General features: G+C 32.0%; 1 protein-coding gene across 1 annotated transcript in view; it reads left to right on the plus strand.

Moving 5' to 3' along the window:
• Positions 1 to 22,190, plus strand: part of LOC124354538 (phosphatidylinositol transfer protein alpha isoform) — a 32,315-nt gene extending 10,125 nt beyond the window's left edge. The window contains exons 2-5 of the mRNA XM_046805071.1: positions 11,292 to 11,625; positions 11,969 to 12,238; positions 14,621 to 14,777; positions 15,435 to 22,190. Of these exons, the coding sequence (XP_046661027.1) occupies positions 11,376 to 11,625; positions 11,969 to 12,238; positions 14,621 to 14,777; positions 15,435 to 15,573 (816 nt within the window). The 5' untranslated portion in view covers positions 11,292 to 11,375 and the 3' untranslated portion in view covers positions 15,574 to 22,190. The remainder of the gene's footprint in view (positions 1 to 11,291; positions 11,626 to 11,968; positions 12,239 to 14,620; positions 14,778 to 15,434) is intronic.
• Positions 22,191 to 23,249: the final 1,059 nt, after the last annotated feature.

Here is a 23,249-nt window from a genome sequence, read left to right on the forward strand (position 1 = left end):
TCAGACAGACAGACAGGCAGATGGACTACTCTTAATATCGTTCCTTCCTTGGACCAAGAGGAGCCTATGTCCCAAGTTTAAATCTCTAGGACCTTGCTATCAATAGTTCTCTCACAGGTAGTCAGAAAGACAAACAGACAGATATATGGATGAACTATCCTTTGATCTTTTGGCCCTAAAATCAATAGGGTCGTTCCTTGGACCAAGAGGAACCTAATAGGAAAGATGACATAGTATATATTTATGTATAAAAGATAATAATTATATGGCTCACATATTACAGTATGAAAAGAAACCATTAATGTTATAGGATGATAAAAGTAGGATAACAGTTGCTAACAGGGGAAGAATTATTTGCCATTGATATTTATAGATTTATATTGTGTACAGAACATAGAAGTAAATTACACTTTGTTGGTTCAGTTATGCTTGCTGATTGGGATCATGAGTAGTCTAATTATTGTCAATAACTGTAAGGTCACTAGCTTAGTTTGATGATCATTTTCACTTCTTCCAGTCTTCTTTTCCTATTTAGAAAAAGTTTTTATATGTTCATTTCTTGGTTATAGTTTTCATTATGGCAATGAGAGTTGTTAATTAATAATTTTGGAATTAGGCCGTGGTATTTTGTTTTAGATTAATTTTTTCCTGATTGGAATTTTAATATGTTTTGTGGTGGTTTGAAAAGACATACAGACAAGGATTATCTTCCCAGTTTTTCCACAAATTCATTTGAAGATTTTGGTTTGTCATAGGATTACCAAATTGCTGTATTTCTCATAATAATTTCATATAACCATGGTCCCCCAAATATTTGAAATAAAAAGGTTGCACATCATAAAGAAAACTGAAAAATTTGTTATTTACTTCAGATCTTTAGATGCAAATAGTAATTTTATTACATTCTGAAAAATATATACATCATAATTATGTATAGTTTCTTTTGTGGATTATTTGGTTTATTCGGTGGACTAGAATACTAGATATGAATTATAGTTAGTATAGGAAATTATGCCAACAAATTTGATTTATCAGAAACAAGAAAAATAAAGGCCTCGCTCCATACATATATTTGCATGTCACGGGTAGAGGGCGAGGGTGGACCCGGAAACAATCTTTTCTATGTCCATCTGTCTTATCAGGCTAATTTAGCGACTACTGGAATGATCTTGTTATTTACTTTGTCCAAAAACTCATGTTGTAAACACCAACATGTGTGATACTGAAGAGGAAATTTCAGGGCAACTCTTTTATCATTGTGACAGTCTTAGCTCAGAGTCTTGGTGGAAATCCCGAGAGCTGACTTATCTCAGGTCCTAGAACTCAAGGTCGTCTGGTTTGCCAACAAACATTAATGGTGAATGTTGTATGATCTGAATAAGTGTTACTATTGAGTAACTAAACGTTGATCACTTGTAAATTCAACTAACAGGCATTTTACATGATTAGTGAGAAGGTCTTTCTGAATTACACTTTGTTTGTTATGTGGTCTTGTCTCACATTTGATTTGAACTATCAAACAGCTTATAGTTTTGAAACCAGACAACCTTGTAATTATATTTTCTGAGTTGGATTTAGTGTAAGAACGATTAGGAGTAGGCCAGATTGCAGATATCATTCTCCGAGAGGAATTGACATATTTTGAACTCTTAAAATATATGTTATATACGTTGGAAAAAAATAACTCAAGTTTTTAAAATAAAAATATTTTAATCCTTCCAGTCATATTTCACATACCTGTTGTAAAGATTTGAAAGCCTTCTTTTCAGTGCTTTTCCGTTAGGCCTGGTTATAAAATGGCCAAAATGACTAGTTTGAATAACTATAGTACCTTGATAAGTGACTCAAGAAAATTTTTGTTTCTTTTGTCTTTAAAAGAGGGTACCTTGAAGGATTGTGGCTATAAAAATTTACTCAACCCAAAATCGAGTGTACCACCTTAATTCTTAAACGTTTAAAAACCATCACGAAAGTTGTGTTGCAGTGTGCCACAATTAGATTTCAAGGTTAATAAGGACAACGTTTAAAAATAAGACATGATTCTTCTGTTTACAACATGAGCCTACGGAAATTCCATGTGGTTGTAAATCAGCCTACGTTGTGAAAACAAAGTTTATGTCTACACAAGTGAATGAACTCATGCACATGAAACGTCAGGATACGGAAACATCGGTCATTGCGGAACACAGTTTAAAACTAAACCTACGATAGCATATGAAAAACCGAAAGTCCTTGCAAAACATCCCTGCTATTATCCGAAAATAAAAATAATAAACTTGATTAGAAATAACCAAGATTAAATATAGCTTTAACAAAGAAGATATAGTGAAATGGTCAAAAACATTGCAGTCATCTCTGTCCCTTTCCACTCACCTGTACTTACGGATGCGTATTATTGATAACTTATTATGTTATCATATCACAAGATATCACGGTGTATCGGTATATAGACCGAACACCGTGATTTGACAGAAAAGATTGGTTATCAGGACCTACAGTATTGTACGAATTAATGTGACCAGAGGTCGAAATTCAGTTTTCATACGTTGGCGCACCTGCTGCCGATATTCTGTTAGCCGATTTGTTCAAGAGAACAACATCACCTCAAAACCTTATTGAAATGTTGTTCTAAATACGTGGTTTGTGTTACATTAATATTATATTTCGTTATATCTAAGGTTAAGTATGCAAGTTTGTGTTATTTCATTTATTTTGTGAAACTCTGCAGTCAGGTTTAGCTGTTTATTGATACGGATATCACACCTAGGAAAAGAGAAAGTATCATAACACCAATGACTCAGAACAGAAGGACATTGCAAAGGAATGTTTTGTAAGTTTGGGTGCTGTAAAAAATAATTAAATAAAAAAAGAAACCGGGTCCGTTGAAGTACAGCGGAAAGGAAAATGTGGAAGAAAACGGAAGACTACTCCTTGAGATGAAGCCTTACTTTTGCATGATAGCAAAATTCATCATAAACAATTGCATTAAACTTATGTGGATTCCATGCCAAGAAGAGTCCAGAAAGTCGTAAAAGAGGGAAATATATTCCATTCTAATTAATGGTGAAAGTCCCATGTACAGTAAGTGTACCTAAATTAATGTTTACAAATTAATTCTGCTTGTTCACATAAATTCGCACAATACTGCACGTTACCTGACAGTGCATACTATACGAATAGAAATTTCCGTGTGGACAGGGGAGAGGCGGAATTTACGCCAAGCGACGCGTAAAATCGGCGCGCTGAAATTCCGCGCTTCTGACTGTACGAGACGAAGTCTAGCATAACGTCGGCGTACATCGTTCTTGCGATTTTGGATCGAGCCACGAGCCAAAACATAGCAGACAGAAGGTTATTGTTGTTTTGTAGCATAGATTTTATTATGTTTGATAAAAAAAACTGTTGTACATTTTGGGTTTACTTTAAAAGTTAAAAAAAATATTTTTTTACATATAAACCTATATGTGTAACGCATTATTTTTTAAGGATAATGTGGAGATAATTATGGTATAAAACATTAAGAAATATAACTATACTGAGATAACCAATTTATTCTTCATTTTATCTAGGTTCAGAAAATATGTAATGGTATGCAGGTTCTGTTGAAGAAACACATTTATTAAAACCCATATTTATTAAAAACCACAATTAGTACACGAAAGCCTAAATTTGTTATTATGGGTACGATTGTTTTTAAAAATTGATCAAGAATGTAATTTTTACTTTAAATGTTTCGAAAATATACCAGAATTTAGAGAATGATATGCACTACAAAACAATAGATAAATTAATAAACAATTCCAAATTTTTTGTTAAGTGATGGACTTACTTAAAGTTGTTACTATCAGCACGATTATTTTCATAAATAAAAAACTAAATTTAACTCTGGCAATATTAACTGATTATATTAATTCTACGATAAGTAAGTAGCAATTTTAAACTTTGGGTGAAATATTGGCTTAGTTTGGGGCTCCAGAAAGCATAAAGAGAAACCTAGGTGTCATTGTCAATCCCTAAGTTGTATGAGTCTGACAGACCTATAAGTTCTCAATGTCAAAAATCAATAAAATTTTGGGATATTATTGAAATAAAAGCCTAAAACGAAGCTAAAACGAGCTATAAACCATCATAATACCTATCACATATAAAACCATGAAATTACTAACAAAAAGACTACATATCGATTTAAAAAGATTCATAATAAATTCGTGTTTAAGTAATTAACACTATCTCGCGAAATAAATATCTTTTGTGACTAAATCTACAGACCAAAACAGACAGACGCCTGCTTAAAATGGCTAAATGAAGACGATCGTTCTGGCAAGTTTGCGACTTCACCGCGATATCACTGTTGCCAAAACAGCAACACAAATTTAATTGGAATCAGCTATTTTTATTTGAAATGGCATATAACTAGTAGTGGATTACGTACTATATGAACTATCAAAACGGGTGCGTGTCAGATCGACATTGCAATGTCGATTTGCCAGTTCCAGGGAGACAAAGTGGATTGGCTTTCCGCATGCCTAAAACACGCTCTATTGTTTGTGATACGCCATTTGAAGCCGAAAAAAGATCGGTTCGTATAGTCACATCGTGTTCGACTATACGAACATGAAGGGTAGTGTCAACTTTTTCAGTCGTGGGGTTTCGGTCCGTATAGGCTAGTATTTATTGTCCAAGGACATTCCACAGTGAAGTTGAAAGAGTTTAATTCTGTTAGCAGTATCTCGATGCGGTGTAAAGAGAAAAATTTGGATGTTATTTATGGTAAAGCGATTCTGTAGAAGTTTAATTGAACATTAATTTAAATCTGGCTTTATTCATCACCTGCTTGGTCAATATTTCTTGATTTTTAGTTCTGAAATGTTTATTACAGTGGGATTCCGATTCGGAAATATTCCCAGATATCTAAAACTCATGTAAGATTGGAGAAAGTAAATGTTAGATCATGTTATACAAGCGCAGTAGGTAGGGACATTTGTTCGTTAGCCTAACTAATTAAATGATAAATACATATATATCGTAGAAGAAAATGTTGTTCAGCCACAATAGTTTAATTGTTCTTCGGAGTTTTAGTCCATATTATTTAAGCACTGTATCTTTAGTAATGTAAGTAAATATATGAATGATGATGGGAGTTCACCGCTACCGCGATAACATTAATACTGAATACACGATTGATTTGAGTAACATTTTCAAAGTTTTGGTTAATCCTGATGCGCGTTTTGAAACAAATATTTCATTTTGCTCACAGAAAGACAATGATGATTGTTTGTTGTGATGTGTAATACATACATTTGTTGTCAGTCTTGACGTTATTTATTGCACAATCGCTATGTAGGCCTACCAACTGATAATAATGGCATTCATTGTTTTCCCATTGATCCGTCAATAGTTGAGCAACATAAGCGTAACTAGAAATGCAATTCTTACGCTTAACTTGATAAGGACTAAACATTCTAAACTCTTTTTAAAATTTAGATTTGTAATTACAAAGATGTAATTTTATTTGTGAACTTGGTTTGAAAAATGTAAGGTCGATGGTATAAATAATAAATATCTGTATATAGCTATAACTGTCAAATCTTAACTTACATAATATGAAAATCAATGGAAAATGTACTGATTGGACAGTTCTCAAACAATCGATTTGTTTTTATTTACACCCCTTTTTAAGTTTGAATATTCCTGTAAGTCATTAAAACCCCGATAAATAAGCGTAGTTAGGGATTTAACGAGAGTAGCAAGCAGATCAAGTGGGTTTATATCCACAGTTATAATCAACAACTGAATATTAGTCTATTTATTACGTTGAAATCTAGCTGTATCACAATCTCAATCGAAATAGAATTTACCTTGTCTTGTTATAATGATGTAACCAAAGGTAAAATAACCTAAGATACAGTAGTCACGTGACGCATACGTCAGATCGAGTGATTAATACGATATCTGCCCATACGTGAGGATATTGAGTAAAAACAACAAAAATACTACAAGCGTTTAAAAAGTATGAGAAAGAAATGGGCATAGCAATAAAATAAGTCAAGTAAACAACTACAAATCATGAAACTGCAATGGATATCGGATTTAGGTGAAGAGAGTGAATGACTGGTATTCTGGACACAAATACAATGGATGAGAAATGCGATAGGGAATAGTTGGCTGGGTCGACAAGCTTCATACTGTTTATAAATTGTATATTTGTGCAGTCAATTATCTAAATATAGTGTGAAGTGGCACAAAGTCTCATTAGTTTCTTTTAAAAATAGATCAACTTTCATGACGACTTTTGTTTCTAGAACTGTTATTGAAATGTATTGATCTTAAAGGTGGTATGATCTTAAAGAGAATAAGCTGTATGCTGTACTTCAATAAGTCAAGTGTCTGAAATAAGGAAACATAATAAAAATTACGTTACTTATGTCTTTTTCATAAGTATTTGTATTGCAAAAATGTTAAAAAATCTCATTGTACAAATAAATAATAAGTTGAATATTACAGGCATATACCCGACAGCATGGCCACTGAAACCGTATCCTTCTTATCGTCTAACTCCTGAAGGTCAACCTTTGTACGTTATCTTCCGGTTACGGTGACACAGCACGTACCAGTTACATGAGCTCTTCTTGTCTCTATCTGACCAATTATGAAATAATTGGGTCTATCAGTGGTTGGGTGAAAGCTTATTTTTTATCGAGTCTAATGAAACAAGTAGCCTAGGAACGCTTCCGGGTTACAACCCAGGCGGTGATACGTATTATCATGTCGATGTTATGAATTAGCTTACACTAATTTTTAACATCAGATTAGGGGCATTACATTACCAGATTAGTCAATAGTTTTTCAAATGATACTTGTGTTGAGAGTTTAGTTGCCACGGAACGCCATTATTAAGGATATCAGCAGGAAAGCAGTAAGTTACTCGTGAAGATGTTGTGGGCCATTCAGTAGATGACTCTAGCCATTAAACACCAATTAGGGAACAGGATGTTTAAAGGTTCTCTGCTCATAGGAATGCGGAATAAACATTTTAGTCTGGCTGAAGCGATTTTACTTTTGAGAACTAAACTATATACCGTACTAAAGTACACCCTGTTATAGATATATTGCCTTACGTCTCTAGTCCCAGTTTTACTAACGGCAATGTCATTCATCATGTCGATCTAATATTGGTGATGAAACTATTAATATAATATGTATTATTGTTTATGTAGAACTATAATTGCTAAATATAATAACGTATTTGGGTACGTAAACTGTTTAGAACAGAATACAATGGCACAGCCATAGCAATAATTCATTACATTATACAGAATAATGTTATTTAATATATTATTCACAGAATTTTTACTCATGCCAGCACTTGGTGAGTATCTTTACTGTGCTGAGTGTTTCTGGCAAGTACACGGTACATAGTTACAATTTATTCTGTACTATTCAAGATCTGTTACAGTTGTTTACTTTTACTAAAAGTTATTACAGTGACAATTACATTTCACATCAACCACTAAGCAACCTCCTGCTCAATACTGAATGAAACATCAGAGAAACTGGAGGGAAGAGAAGTCAGCTATAATGATTCTGCAATGAGGTTATTAGTTAATCATAAAGCAAATGTTTGATCAGAAAACTAGTGATTTATAATAGCCAAAACTTGAAAGAGAAACAGTACAAAGTAAAGTAATGTAGGACAAATTTATGGAAACCACAGTCAGTTTGGTATTCTCAGAAGGCTACACATACATAATATATTTTGTAACAATGAGTAAAATAGTAAAGAGTTCGGCCACATCAACATGGATAGTAAATATGTTCTATAGCTGTCGGCACTAACTAAATATTGCTTTCATGACGTGACGTCACTGAGCCTGATCACGTTCATGAGGATATTTGGATATCACTCTTTAAAGATGTTTTGAAACTAAGCTGTAGTAGATTCGGGTTTTCTGTAAAATGTGGTGTCCGCACCAACCCGTTTAATGAAACAGGCCTTTATAAAGGTCTAAAATTTACCACTGAGTGGTGTAGGGATGGGAATTTAGCATTGTACACTAGATAGCATCGGTATACTATTTGAATACAGCCAAGACTGGTATCTGTGTAGTGTGGGTCTCACTCGCAATTGAAGGACTTCTGGTCATTAAGATAATTAATTGCTTGCAGAGAAACATTAGATCTCAGCCAGTAACAAGGTTAAAGCTCACTCACCCATTACGTCCTTCATTCATATTCATCTTCACCCTCGACTTGGAAAATGGCTCTACTGTACTCGTACTTAGACACGTTGGTAAATCTAATTTTATTTCCATGTGTCGGATGTTTTGACTTTAAAACTGGTTGCATTGGACGAAAGGGCAATCACCATACCGTTTTTACTTCCTTTAACATATTTTTTACACTATTTTTTTTTTGCTTTATGAAGAATATTGAAAAATAGCTTGATTAAATGAGCAGACAGAAAAAGAATCACTTACGTCTCCTACTGTTGTCTCTTGGTGTCTATTTTGTGCTCATACAATTATAATTGTAATGTCTGATAAGTTAATTTTTTGTTACATATTTGTATTTTGAAATTTGTATAAATTTATAAATTATAATGTCATTAGACAAAGTTATATTTACAAATCCTATTAAGCATAAATGATTTAAATTAAAAAATTTTAAGAAATATTTTACTAATACATGGTATTGATCTATTATTTCTTGAAGTTTTTAGTAAAAAGAAATTGTATTAAGAAGTGCTACTTTCTGCACTTCAAGAGCCCTCTGTCTTGTAATTTCTTTTTATCTGTATCCTATGTACATTTGGGGGTATTTCTGTGTAAAGATACTTTTTATAATACTTTGATAAAATTCTTTAATATGTGGTACAATCAGATTTATTAACAATTTAGAATTTCAATATTAACAAAAATTTACTATTTATGTGGAACAAGCAGCACATGTAATTCTTTAATTACTATTGTACTTGTGTTTTAACTAATTCTAACACAAAAGACATCAGTCATTTTGTAATTTTTGATATCACATTTTATGGTCTCTAATATATTTTTACTGTTATTTTAGGTTTTATGAAATTTAAAAGCATTAATAATATTTATTAATAATAGTATAATATATTCATTATAATAGTATAATATATTCATTATAATAATAACAACTGCTAATTGAAATGAGATAATGTTATTGTCTAAAGTTAGAAAATATGAATTACTGTAATTCAAAAGTAAATACAGTAACTACAATCCTTTGTAAAAAATTGTAATAAATTAATATTGAAATAAAAACAGTTACTGAAAATACTTTGATATTGTGTGATTCTATTGACCCAGATATCATCAGAGAGTTTATAATTACTGTATCTCCTATTCCATAAAAAGGTGTGTAACAACCAATCACCATCTGTGCTGTATCATACTTAAAAACAGCAATATTGATACAATTTTATCTGATTGTACTTGATCAAAAATGTGTGTGTATTTCCTAGTAACAATGTTTTTAATCTCATATGTGGAAATTTTGTTAATAGGAAATTTGATATTGCATTATCCTGGGGATATATCAGTCTCAGAACATCCTTAGGGGAAACCAGTTGGCCTTGTGGACCTATCTGTCTATATGTGTGTATCTCTGCAACATGCTGAGACACCATAAAAATTCTTAGATTTTGGTGGAATTTAGTGCATTTTCAGTAAGACCTAATTATGAATTTACCCACTCTTCAACATTTCTTCACTCTTGGAGCATCCAGAGAGGAAATCAGTTCGTCTTGTGGACATATCTGTCTATATGTGTGTCCATATATATTAGGCACCATAAAAATTCGTAGATTTTGATAGAATTTATATTGTATGACGCCATTACAATTTATTGATGAAACTGTAAATAAAGAATATTTTGAATTTGAATTTGTGCATTTTCAGAAAGATCTAATTAAACATTTTGATAAATACTCTTCCACATTTCTTCACTCTTGGAACATTTGGAGAGGAAAACAGTGGCCTAGTGGACATATCTGTCTATACACTTAGTGTGTCTCTGCATGTAGCTTAGACACCATAACCTTTCTCAAATTTAGACAAAACTTGTTGCATTTCATTACGCTAAAATGTGACTAAATAAATTTTTAAACCTCTCTTAAACCTTTCAATTTTGGAAGATTCAAGTGGTAAAAACAATTTTAACAGTTCTGTTCAAGTTTTTGTATGAATTGAGGTTTATTAAACTAAGAAAGACCAGTAGATCAATATATACACATGTGTGACATGTGCACATATTTAGTATACAGGTACATTGTAATTACGATGTACCTGTATACTAAAATTTTCTTTCAATTGAAAGAAAAGAAATGTCATATGTTAATGAATTGCAGTAGAGATAAGACAAGGTCTTAGAGCTAAGCTACCTTGACCTTGACCTTGTAACTGGCTGACTAGAGTCATATAGCTGATTCATGAGATTTAAATATAGCAACAAAGTTTTGCTGATCCTACTTCATTTTATAGTACATGTAATTTTGAATACACCAGTGAATTCATATTGTTTTACACCCAATTGAAATGATTTTTGACAGTTTGGAATTTGTTTGGAATTTTGTCTACATGTGGACTTCTATATTATTGTAGCATGCATAATATAGCAACTATAAAGTTTAGATTTGGACAATTAAAATTAAAAATACACATAATTTACTATATTTCCTGGAAACATAACAAAAATTAATAGACACACTTTCATAGATTCGGTTAACATCACAAATTCTTGACACAAGTTATGTAATGTAGAAAATCTGGGTTGATCATACACTGGTTTTATGTTAAATTCATGAGGCTTAATAGAGATGTGGGATATTTATAAACAATTTTTAGCTATCAGAATGGAAAAAACCATTAACAAATAATTTTACAGAGAGAATATTGTATTTATACCTAATATTTGATGGTTTGGCCAATGAACTCGCCTGTCAAAACCACCTGGTCAACCTATAGTCCCATGCTGAATTCCAGGGGGCAATTGTTAAGTGTACCCCTTCTTAAGTTATCCCCATTCACAACTGAATCCTCTCGACATAATACTCCTTTTACCTTAACTCTCTGTTAAACATAGCACTCTGGTTGACTTAACTGACTGGCAAACCTGATCTTAAATCTCACTAATAACTATTTTGGCTGACCCTAGATTCAGTCAACACCCAAATGATGAGTCTGAGAGTGAAACCCTCAGTGAGCGAAGTCTTTAATATAAAGACTCAATAGTAGAATGTTTCTGATATAACTATCTGGTTGCAGGTTCCGTCCAAAACGTCCAATAGTGGAATGTGGTGAGTGTGACGCTGAGACAGTAAAGCCTAGAGAGCGAGAAAGACATACAAAATGTTGATTAAAGAGTACCGTGTGACTTTGCCACTGACAGTGGAAGAGTACCAAGTGGCACAGCTCTACTCGGTGGCGGAGGCCAGCAAGAATGAGACAGGAGGTGGGGAGGGTATTGAGGTACTGAAGAACGAACCTTTTGACAACTACCCTCTCCTCGGGGGCAAGTACAGCAAGGGTCAGTACACCTACAAGATTTATCACCTGCAGAGCAAAGTACCAGGGTTTATCAAACTAATAGCACCTAAAGGTGAGTAACTAACCGGCTTATTGTCTACTTATTCAAAATAAGACCTTAGAATTAGTTTAATAGCTCCTATTTTAATTTTATCTAGAATATTTTAAAAGTACATATTAAGAGCTCAACTTGTTACAGAATTTATTATGTATCATGCTTGATTTAACTTATATTATTTATAGAATTAATTACCTTATTTTCATTGTTTTTCAATAATATGTAACAAAAAATGAGTTGATACATTTTCTTATAGCTGTATAGCTACTACATTCTGCCATTGTGATCACACTTGTACATTTTTATTTGATTTTGCTGTAATAATTTAGTCTTATCAGACTTATGTAACCACATACAGGCTCACTGGAGATACACGAGGAGGCCTGGAACGCTTATCCGTACTGTAAGACAGTCATCTCCAATCCCGGTTACATGAAGGAAAATTTTGTGATTGTGATCGAGTCGTACCACATCGGCGACCGCGGCACCAAAGACAATGTGCACGAACTGCCACCAGACAAGCTGAAACAGCGTGAGGTAGTCAAGATTGATATTGGCAATGATCCTGTGTCCAGTAGTGACTACAAGCCCACGGAGGACCCCACTAAATTCAAGTCAGAGAAAACAGGTATGTCATAGTTATTGTAGTGTATTTAATTGTCCATTATATTTGTATGTAATTTTTGTCAAACAAAAAGTATGAAAAACCATAGTTTCTCAACCAAATAACCATAGTTGTAAAAAATTTCTATATTAACTTATATATTTTATTTTATTCTAAGTAATTTGCTTATAATTTATGGTCTGGAGAAGGTTGAAGAATCATAAGTGCCCTTGTAAAAATCTGTATATTTTTTATTTAATGAGTGATAAATACAGGTATGTCAATAAATTTGGTGTTAAGGCCATTTAACAGGTTTTAACAAGATTCTGGCCATCTAGAATGTTCAAACTACATTCAGTACCCTTATTTTTCTTTACTAATAGTAAACTGCCAGTGAAGACTGACACACAGGAAAAATGAGTATACCCATACTTAAAGTTTGTACTCATACTGTTATCATATGATAGTTCTTAGTTTGTTCGCAAATTTATTTATTTTGCTATTTTCTCGTTACCATCATGGTTACCCATAATACCAATGAAAAAATGTTCACTAATGCTCAGCCTAATTCCATGAAGTGAGATATAAATAATATCATCGAACTCAGAAATGTAGCTATATAGAAATGAATCTTCATGCCAAATTTCATGTTATGAGTCAGTTAATTTTCAAGATATTGGTTAGACAGACAGAAATGAAATTTTTCGAGCCCCTTGATTGGTAGGCTTCACTAATGCTCAGCCAATCAGTGTTGTATAGATTAACCTGTTGGTATCTGTTTGGTCCCCATTGGATTGACTCACCAGATCTAATTAATTTCATGTGAATATGCTTGTATCTCAGTATTCCTTATATACTCGTACATATCACTATAAAACAATAAATTGTAATAAACTCTTGTTTTTTTCAAGGAAGAACCTTGTACCATTGTTTTAAAAGTTAAGTAATGCAAAATAAAATTGTATTCATTATTTTTTTTATTTTTGGAATAAAGTAGAAATGAATTTTTGCTTAGGTTTATTACCAACTTTATGAAGTAACCATCATAAGTATTAGTCATGTTCTAAATACCTACATAATTAAGTTCATGACTTAGGAAATATGTCATTTGAAAATAAAAATGTATATTGTACTATATATACAATGTATTTGATTCAGTAAAATATCCACATTTAAGCTCATGAAAGTATATAGCACTAATTACATTGGTAAATTGTTGAAGTGGATTAGGTGGTGTGCTCTTTTAAACAAAGTAGACTACTTGAAACATAGTTAGGCCTACATAAATTACTTGGGTTATTTGTACTTCAAAACTGAATATTATATCAATACGATAAATAAGTCGTTACTATAACAATGGTTTATTTACTGTACATAAAATTAAAAATCAACAAAAAGAAAATTTACTGCCTGAACCTATTTATAAAACACATCACCCCACAGTTATGCTTAAGCTTAGGCCTACTCTTTGTTGTTTTCTGTAGTAATATGCTTGTGAAAACACGAGTTAGGATGGAGTCTAGGTTTGTGTGGGTCTAGGCCTCGGCCTAACCTTACCTGGTACTGAAGGTTGTTTTTCAGCCTAGTATTCATCTAAATCACGAACAATTACCACACTTTTGTCCTCAGAAATAGAAGAATCAGGATCAGTATCATCATCGTCACTATCAAAATGAAACAGTGCATCCTCTAAAGCTCTTCATCATGCAAAACAATTGCATCACCACTGCCTTGGCTTGTTGACCTAATTTCAGTTAAAATGAAAACTCATTTTACATGGTTATTTGTTGACAACTAAACATAAAAAAATCATAATAAATCTGTATTTATTCCTAAACAAACAGCAGCAGGCACTACAAGTTGGTCAGCTGAAAATAAACACTACACAGGTTTTCAACTACGCATTATAATAATACTGGAAGTGAAACCCTAGACGTAGTTAACTTGAGTCTGGTTATTTAACACCCTTTAACAAGATTGAGATGTTATATCGATTAAATATGAGTCCGAATGACCTTTTTTGGTTGGATATTCACGTTGCCAACAGATGTCGAACTGAATCTGGCCTTGGACCGGAACGGCCGAAATAGCGATGTCGGACTGAGTTCTCCTATGGGCCCCAAAATGTTAAGCTACTGTTATAGTAGGAGTTATTTGTTCAGATTGTATAGAGTTGGACTGTTATTATCTGAGTGGGTCAGTAGTACAATATTAGTTACATAGTTGTTATTGTGTGATCAATGAACACCCTAGCGAAAATTGAACTAATTATGTTTCAGCTTTTTAATAAAATGATCCTAATTTTGAAAAGTTGTTCACATGTGTAAAAGTTTTTAAAAGCTTTGTAAAACGCTAAATAATTCTTTGATGCCACTTAACCTAAGATAACAAGATGTTGTGCTCTAGGTAGAGGACCTTTGACCAACAGCTGGACAGAGAGTGTAGAGCCTGTCATGACTTGCTACAAGCTGGTTACTGTGGAATTCAAGTGGTTCGGGCTGCAGACTAGGGTAGAGAACTTCATACAGAAGTCAGAGCGGAGGCTGTTCACTGTGTTCCATAGGTGAGTAGATCTTCTCTCTTCTGTTCTTACTTTTTACTTCCATCCCACTCCTCTACAAGTTAGTCTATGAAATCTGTTCCAACAGAAACAAATCAACTATTTGATTTAAAAGTTCCCTGATACTGATTGAGTGTTAACTTCATAACAATTTGGACATATTTTTCTGTCTATCTAACTGTCATGTTTGAACTACTGGACTAGTTTGGTGCAAAAGTACAATAACTGTAACAAATATATTTCTTTGTAATTTCATTAAAAAACTAACACTTTCTCACTATTCAGGCATATTTTATTAGATACTAAATGTAATATGGCATAAACAAATGTTTTAGATATATCAAAAGTCTATTAATTTGATTTTGGTAAGATTTTAAAAACTAGGTTAAATTGGTTTACTACTACAGAAAGTAGTAAATTAATTGTAGTTCATTTGAATTTATTACAATTTGTTTGTTTATGTTGAGTTAAAAGGAAATTATGGGTGCAATAAAATTTATTAGATAAAGATGAATTCTTTTAAGTGTTCTGTTTAACACTATTGATATGATTTTTTATGCTAAATGTGTTTAGACTAGGTTTGGTACATTAAGTAAGAACAATCGATTTTAAATTTAAACTAACAAAATACAAAGTAGAATGAATTTGCTGTTTCCGCAGGCAGCTGTTTTGTTGGATGGACCGCTGGCATGGCCTGACGATGGAGGACATCCGTGCACTGGAAGAGAAGACCAAGGAGGAGTTGGACCGCCAGCGCAAGACTGGCGAGGTGCGTGGAATGAAAGCAGACACCGACTAGATGCAGTTGTGCAGCCGGATCTGCGTGACTGCAGCACGTATCGCGTCGCGCATTCCAGTAGTCCAGATATATATACTATAGAATGGTTTCGAATTAAACAAATCTGTATTATAGCCTTCGTAACGTAATGGTGCAAGATAGCAGCATGCTCACGGGTAGCTGGAGATCAGAGATTGATAACTTATTTTGTAAACATTATTCCTGAATGTTTTCCTGATTCGTTTGAAATTTTCACAAAAATTTTTTACCGGTTTGCGCGGCTGCATTGATTTTTTTTTATTGCAAACAGTATTTTATTAAATTCCTGTACATAGGTTTTCTTTTATAAATTATGTATCATGTTTTGTTCCGTTGTTAACTAGTTTTATTATTGTAATCTTTTTTCCATGGATAAATTATATAGCAATTATTTGTTATTTACTTTTTTTTTATGATTTTTGGAAAATTTTATAACCCTTTTGATGCAAAAGGGTAATATTTTTCGTTTAAAAATACTTCTCAAAGTTCTTTGAATCAAAAAAATCTTTTAAATGCAAATCTTAATGTTGACTCCTTGCGATTTATTAATTCCTTCACTTAGACCAAGGTGCAGGTACCCAACTTTTATTTCCCACCTCCAAAATAGTTGTGCTTGTCTTATAAAATGTTATCAAAATGATAGGTATATAATGATTGTTAAAGTTGGCAAATTGTCTAGTGATTTAGAAGTCAAAATGCGTTAAAACTTATTGTATATAACTTCTGGTTGCCATCTAATAGATGAGAGTTAAATCTGTTGTCCATTCAACTTAGAAGTTTTACATTATTGTAAATATGCTGGGTGTGGTGCAGATATATTTGTTCTTAATCAAAATTGAATTAAAACTTTGTACATAGCTCTAGCCATTATATGTTTAGATTAAATAAGAAACAAAAAGTTTTACGTGTTTACGGTTAGTAAGTGTTGTATGGCATCAGGGTTGATTTGACACAAGGATTTCTTCTCTACATTATTCTGTAAGCATGTAAATTGTGTGCTTGGTAACACCAACTAGTGTCCCATTAGTGGAAAATAATTATTTATATTTTGTTGTTATTGTCTATTATTATAAAATATATATATTTTTAATCGGTTTCAGTTCCCTCATTGTTATGTTCTTTAAATATAAACGTCCGATTTAAATTAAATTTTAGTGATTAAGTTTTTGAGAAACATAAAACATGATGAACGATGGAGCGCTCTTCCTCATCAAATGTGATTATCATCGTAATCTAATTGTCTTCAATAAGAATTTAGTCCATAGTTAAGGTTTGATTGAAGTGGGTCAGTGAGTCATATACCACCAAACAGTGAATGAAGTAAACCCTACCAGAGGCGAGCCTCTGATTCACCTATTCTATAACTCCAGTGACTCACACAGTGATTGTGTCTGAATATTAACTCTTACAATATACAGGGTGATTGAGAATTGTGTAACACAACTTTGACAAATGGTTGAAATAAACAACAGAATTCCTGTGGCCAAATATTCCATCTTTCTGTCTGTTTGTGTTTTTTATTTTAAAATTTATAACAAAAAAAAGTTCAATTTATTGGTATAACATTGTTTTTCTGTACAATCCTTTTCTTCTATTAAAGCCAAACACTGGTGAGTGGCTCCCACTCTAAAATCCTATGAGTACTAAACATCAAGCAAACAGAATATAGCTAATACATAATAACTGAGAGTATGCATTTTTACTGTTCTTGCATATTGTTGTGTAAGGCAATTCACAACTTTATTGACAATGTAAACTGTATTGTTAATCACATATTAACAAATAAAGTACTCTACTAATTAGGTTTTCAATTATTTTGATAATATTTTGGAATATGTTATTAATTTTTTTCGAATTTTATGAAATTTATTTGTAATTAAAAAAAAAACACATTCACACAGAAGATAGAAAATTTACATTTTCATTCACAAGTTGTGTAGTATTTCTGTTAGATTGGACTCAAATAACTGTTGACTAAAATACCTTATAAGAGTTCTGAAACACCTTTTATGAAATGGCTATAAATACACTGAATTATAATTTTATTACTGATAATAATAATTAAAAAAAAACAGCTTTGTTCTTATTTTAATAAATAATGAAGAAGTTTATTTTAAATTCATTTTAATGAACTCATTTTGATTTATTTTATGTTAAACTATACCTTGTAAATTTGAAAATTTAAAAAGTTTAGTTTTTTAAACTATTTATTTATTCAGAGTCTTCCGCATGTGTTGTGAATTTCTTGTGTTTAATTTCTAAATATTATACTGAACAGGTTTATTCTTTCTTCTGCACTAAAAAGTTTTGTTAATCATGAAGTGAAGTGTGTGAACTTATATTGTAATTTTTACCATTTAAATGTATCTGCCCGTGTATATGTGTATATCATGCTGTAGTAGGGTCAAGTTTAAACTTTTGAAGATGTGCGGTATTTATTTTCTGGGATAAAATTCCCTTTTCAAACTTTAATTCATCATGCTTCCCTACAACTGATGTCGTTGAGTGATTTGCTTTAGTGTTAATATTTTGAGCACAATAACATATCTAGAATAACTGAATTAATAACCTACCATATAAGTATCATTTGTTAAAAACTAGATTTTGTCTCTAGGGCTGATGTACTGTGTGAAGTAGACAACTACACAGGAGGAGGTAGGTATATGTAGATGGGATATAATAGTGTCATTGTTGTGATGCCAAGCAATACAGATTGCTATGTCTACGGCAGAGGTCATAAAGGTGATTGCATAACGAGACTGATGACAGTTGGTGAAAATTACATCATCTAATATACAAATCCATGTTTGGGATGTTCAGGTAGCTGCCCAAGTCAAGTGATAAATTCAAGTCATTTATGTTGAGTTTTAGAGTTCAGAATATTGAAACTTTCGTGTTAAATGATGCACCTCAAAACTTAACAATAAAAATTGCATTAAGATTGATTGCTAATTTATCTGCAATAGTTATTTGCCAGTTATCTGTCTTCAAATTATTGATACAATAGGCAGAGTATGTTGCAACTGTTGTCTTTGTAACTAATTCGAGCAGAAATTGAGAATTGTACATAACCTTCAAATCTTTTTACACTGATAAAATTAATAGTAACATGTCTGTTATTCTTGGAATATTAAAACGTTTAGACGAGACTGTGTACCTTGATTCATTCTGACTTAGTTATGGATTGTACACTAAAGGAAGGTATGTTATAATGTTACGAACACACAAATGTCCCCGTGAACACAATGCAAAGTTGCAGTTGGTGTTGGCTTCAACCTGTATCTGGCATGACAGCACTTCCAGTTCACGTACTGTAGAGCTGAATGGTGTGCATTGATGTTTATGACAGATTGATGTTGTATAATCACACATAGAACAAGCTAAGGCTTTAAATTGCTCTGGCTTTGATGTTAAGACGTAGTGACAAGCAAAATAGAAATAAACAGAAAATTTCAGACATTTTTCATACTTTTGTTTTTGAATTACAAAATACTCACTGTACTATTTCTGTTAGTACACAAGAGAAGTGTACTATAGAGAAATAAATAGAGAAGTATTGAAAAAGAAGCAAAAGACGTCTTATCACCTCTCCATATCACTACTCAATAGATCTGCATAGCTGCATGCTTACATCAGTACACTGGCCATTGAAACAAATTTGTCATTTATTCATATGTTAATTGTTATTTCTACCAACTTTTAGTTCCTTCAATAAGAAAACCGTTTCCACATTCCGAAAAGAAACGATACTTAGGTTAGGTCTCGTCATTCCATTGATTCCGAGGCAGTAACAATATGTGTTCCAAAAGAATTGGTTTTAACTTGTTATCGATCAAACAGTACAAGGACTGTCATTAAATTTATTTCAACAAACTGATGGTACTTAATGAATTTTAAAATGTTGGAATAAAATATTTTTACTTAGATATTTTAGATTATTTTGTTATTCTAGGCTTTTTGTAATTAGTTTTTGCACTTTTTTAGTTAAAGTATAGATTGAATAGGTAATGAAAATCAATTTAAATGTTTTACAACATGCTAAACTTGCTGCGGTAACTGAAAAAAATGTATAAATCTGGTAAGAATATCATAACATATGTGCTCAGTTTACATTTTGCATCTCATAACAACCTTCAAGATTTCTCATTTTATAATATAAGGTAAAGTGAAAGTTACCAGTTACTTAATGAAAGTGTGCTCTCATGCTGTTCACAACAACATTGTACGTTTGTATGTAATGGATTCTGAACATTAGGAGATTAGACAGTTCATCCTCAGCAGATAGAAAAATGAAATGGGAAATATTTCTAGGTCTGCTTTTTGATGTGTTAAAAATGTTGTAGATTCAAACCTCCCTTCCTCCTCTTTCACTTTCCAATTTAAGATTTCCAAATATCAATCACTTGTTTGCAACACATTGTTGAAAAGATAATTAAAACCCAAGGATTCTGGTGAAAATTTGAGGTCTTAATTTTATTTTGTAAAAATAATCAAGGTCAAATATCAAATTAGATAAATTCACTTGTTCTCATTAAAAACTTTACATTAGTATTATTAAAACTTTTCATATTTTACTAGTAGTAAAATATACAACTATGAGTTGAAAACACTGTTAAAATAAATCTATGACAAAGTTTGAAAGGTAAAATTTCTAGTGATGCACTTAAATAAAGGTTGTCCTTGGAAAACCATGTGAACCTATGTCACCAGGCATCAGTGCTTTGCAAAAACTCAGTAAGATTCGTCTTATTCATAGGATCATATTTGTACCTTTCCCACGGCGTCACAGCGTGGCGAGGACATTGAAACAGAATTCACAAGAATATTCAGACAAAATATATTTCAAAATTGAAGCGATATATATACAGCACTGTTTACTGTAACAAAATACATATAGTTTGAGGAAATATTCAGTTATTCAGATATAGAGATAAGAACAGATACTGGACAGTAACTTATGAGCATCTTTTTACAGAGGTAAATTGTTGGTTTTGACGAATACTGTTAAGTAATACTTGTCAAACTCAACAAGAGACAGAGTGTTTGGAGAAGTGAGTGAATGTGACGAAGGTATATAAATAAATACTATTATGATGCTTTGCATAGAACATAAATTTTTTTATGCACATATAAAAATCATTCCATTCTAATCTAAAGATAAATGAGTATACAATGTTCTAGCAACACAATCAAAACCACTGAAAACCTTTATAGCAAAATTATTTTTTTCTTGTAAAAGTACTTAAAATGATAGTATTTTAAATATTTAGATAATCTTTTACTAGAGTTTACTAATAAGCGTAATTTCACTTTTACTTATAATTTACATATCTAAATGTGACAATTTGTACTTAAAATTCTTGTTTTTCTTACAATGAATTGGAATTTGAACATATTTACTGGTGAGTATTTGAAAACCTCCAATATTTTACTACATCGAAAATAGTTTTACTAACCTAAATACTTTTGTTTCATTTTTCTTTCTGCAATCATTAAAATTAGTAGAAAAAGGGGGATTATAATCGCCCTATATTTGGTCTTTTCCTTGTGGTCGATATTCTTTCGTGTTTTAAATATTGACATACTAAAATAAGAGATTTAATGAGAAAAAAACCATACCAATGTTTAGTTTCCGAATAAGTTGCTACTTTCTTTTTTGTGTTCAGAGAGATCCATTAAGAACCTACGTACGAGTTGGTGGCAGCAACGGATTTGCCAGTTCTAGATGTTAATGACCGTGACACTATCAGCAATAATGTGTCTGTGTATAGTGCTCCTTGTATGTCTTAGCTAGTATTGCTGGCCACACATGCCCTCCCCCGCACGGTCTTCTGCAAGCCCGTTTCAGCTGTCTAAAACTCATTGTTCTACTAAATTATTAGTAGAAAAAAGTAGACAAAAAAATCTTAGTTTGGTAGATACAATACAGTACAATAATTACCATTGTAACGAATAGTGTGTAAAATCTTTAAAAAATTGTTATAAATTAGAGTTTGTTACATTTTGGAATTGCTTTTATAAAAATGAGAGGTCATTCCAAACATGTTGAAATCCAGTTTTAATTCTGAAATGTTATTTACATGTGATCGTGTTGTGATCTTCCATGTCAAAACTAATGTATGTAATGTAGTAGTGTCAATCAGCAAGTAATTTATAGTGTGTTGAGCTCTTCACTAATGTATGATATTCTAAAACTAGTCTGTGTTGAAATACTGGTTGATAGCTGAATCCTCGGCTGTAGCTACAGACCATCACATCATAATCCCTTGCAATGAGCAGGATAAAGCATAAATAGATATACTCACTTTATAGCAAAAGATATAGTGAATGTTAAACAAAATTATAAATCTTAAAAAAATGCTTTAATCATTACTTGTAAATGTCAAAGGTCTACTTGTATAAAGATTGCAGGAGACGGGCTGGGCTGTCGGTCGTTAATTTTTAACTAAGTTATCGCAAATACGGTTTATTTATTTAGTATAGTTTCCAACATGTTTTCTAATAAATTAGTGTTCTCTACTCTGTACAGATGTTAGATAGATTCTTCTGGTTAAAATTTTAGTGGGTGACTAAATAAATAATACTATCAGTAATGTTAATATTGTGTTGCAATTATTTTGTTCCCACCAATTCCTGTTATTGACTATATACTCCAGACAGCTGTTTTCATGATCTCTAGTCTCTTATAATAAATATAACATTTTGCACACACAGACACACAATATATATATATATATATATATTCTATTAATTTATATATCAAATTGTTGGTATTGAAAAATATTGTGAGCATTATTAATAGTAGCACAATGGTATTGATAAAAATTTCTGGTTAATTTTGACGTTGACTACAGTCATAACATCTGTGCCGGATTTGAATTAACTGTGCAGAAATCTACCATTAATGAGTTGTCACAGCATTGACTTTGTAGGAGTTCACCTTCTACACTATTATTATATCTCCAATCTGATATTAGTTTGATCACATGCTGGTTGGAATATATAAAGAAGTGCGTATAAAAATTGTAGTAGTTACAGCATTCTGTAAAATTCTAATCTCAACATTCTCACTGATTTTTATCATGGAAAATCTGATCCAAGACCTTACATACATACATTTTCTATCCTCATTTAAAATATATAAACAATACAAAATTAAAATGCCTATACAAACCATGCCATGTCTGAAATAAAATAGAAAAAACAAAAATATCAATAAGAATACAATGCCGTTTTAATTTTATTAGCAGTATAATAGTATAAATTTCATTCAATAGTAATAGTAAGTAAAGTAACATATGTTGGTATGTATGGTCAGTAGACACAGCTGTAGGTAGCTGTGTGAATGAAGGTTATCAAGAACATGATGCTACTATCACCTCACCTGTCCAGTTCTACCTGTTATTATTATCAAGCGTTCAAGGTTGTTCCATCAGAGTTATCAGGCCAAGGTTACTACTTTTTGCCTAACCTAGAAGCTCTCTTGTTACTCACTGGTTTATATTTAGACTTACTACATATAGTTGACTAATTTATGGCATTCTTAGATTGTACCAAGCCAAAAAAAACTGTCAACTATGCAGTGGCTGGTGTATCACCCTGACACAGTATAGAATATCTAATATGACAACAAATAAATTAAAATGTTAAGTGTGAGC

The sequence above is a fragment of the Homalodisca vitripennis genome, chromosome 2 (assembly GCF_021130785.1).
Source record: "Homalodisca vitripennis isolate AUS2020 chromosome 2, UT_GWSS_2.1, whole genome shotgun sequence".
Lineage (NCBI taxonomy): Eukaryota > Metazoa > Arthropoda > Insecta > Hemiptera > Cicadellidae > Homalodisca > Homalodisca vitripennis.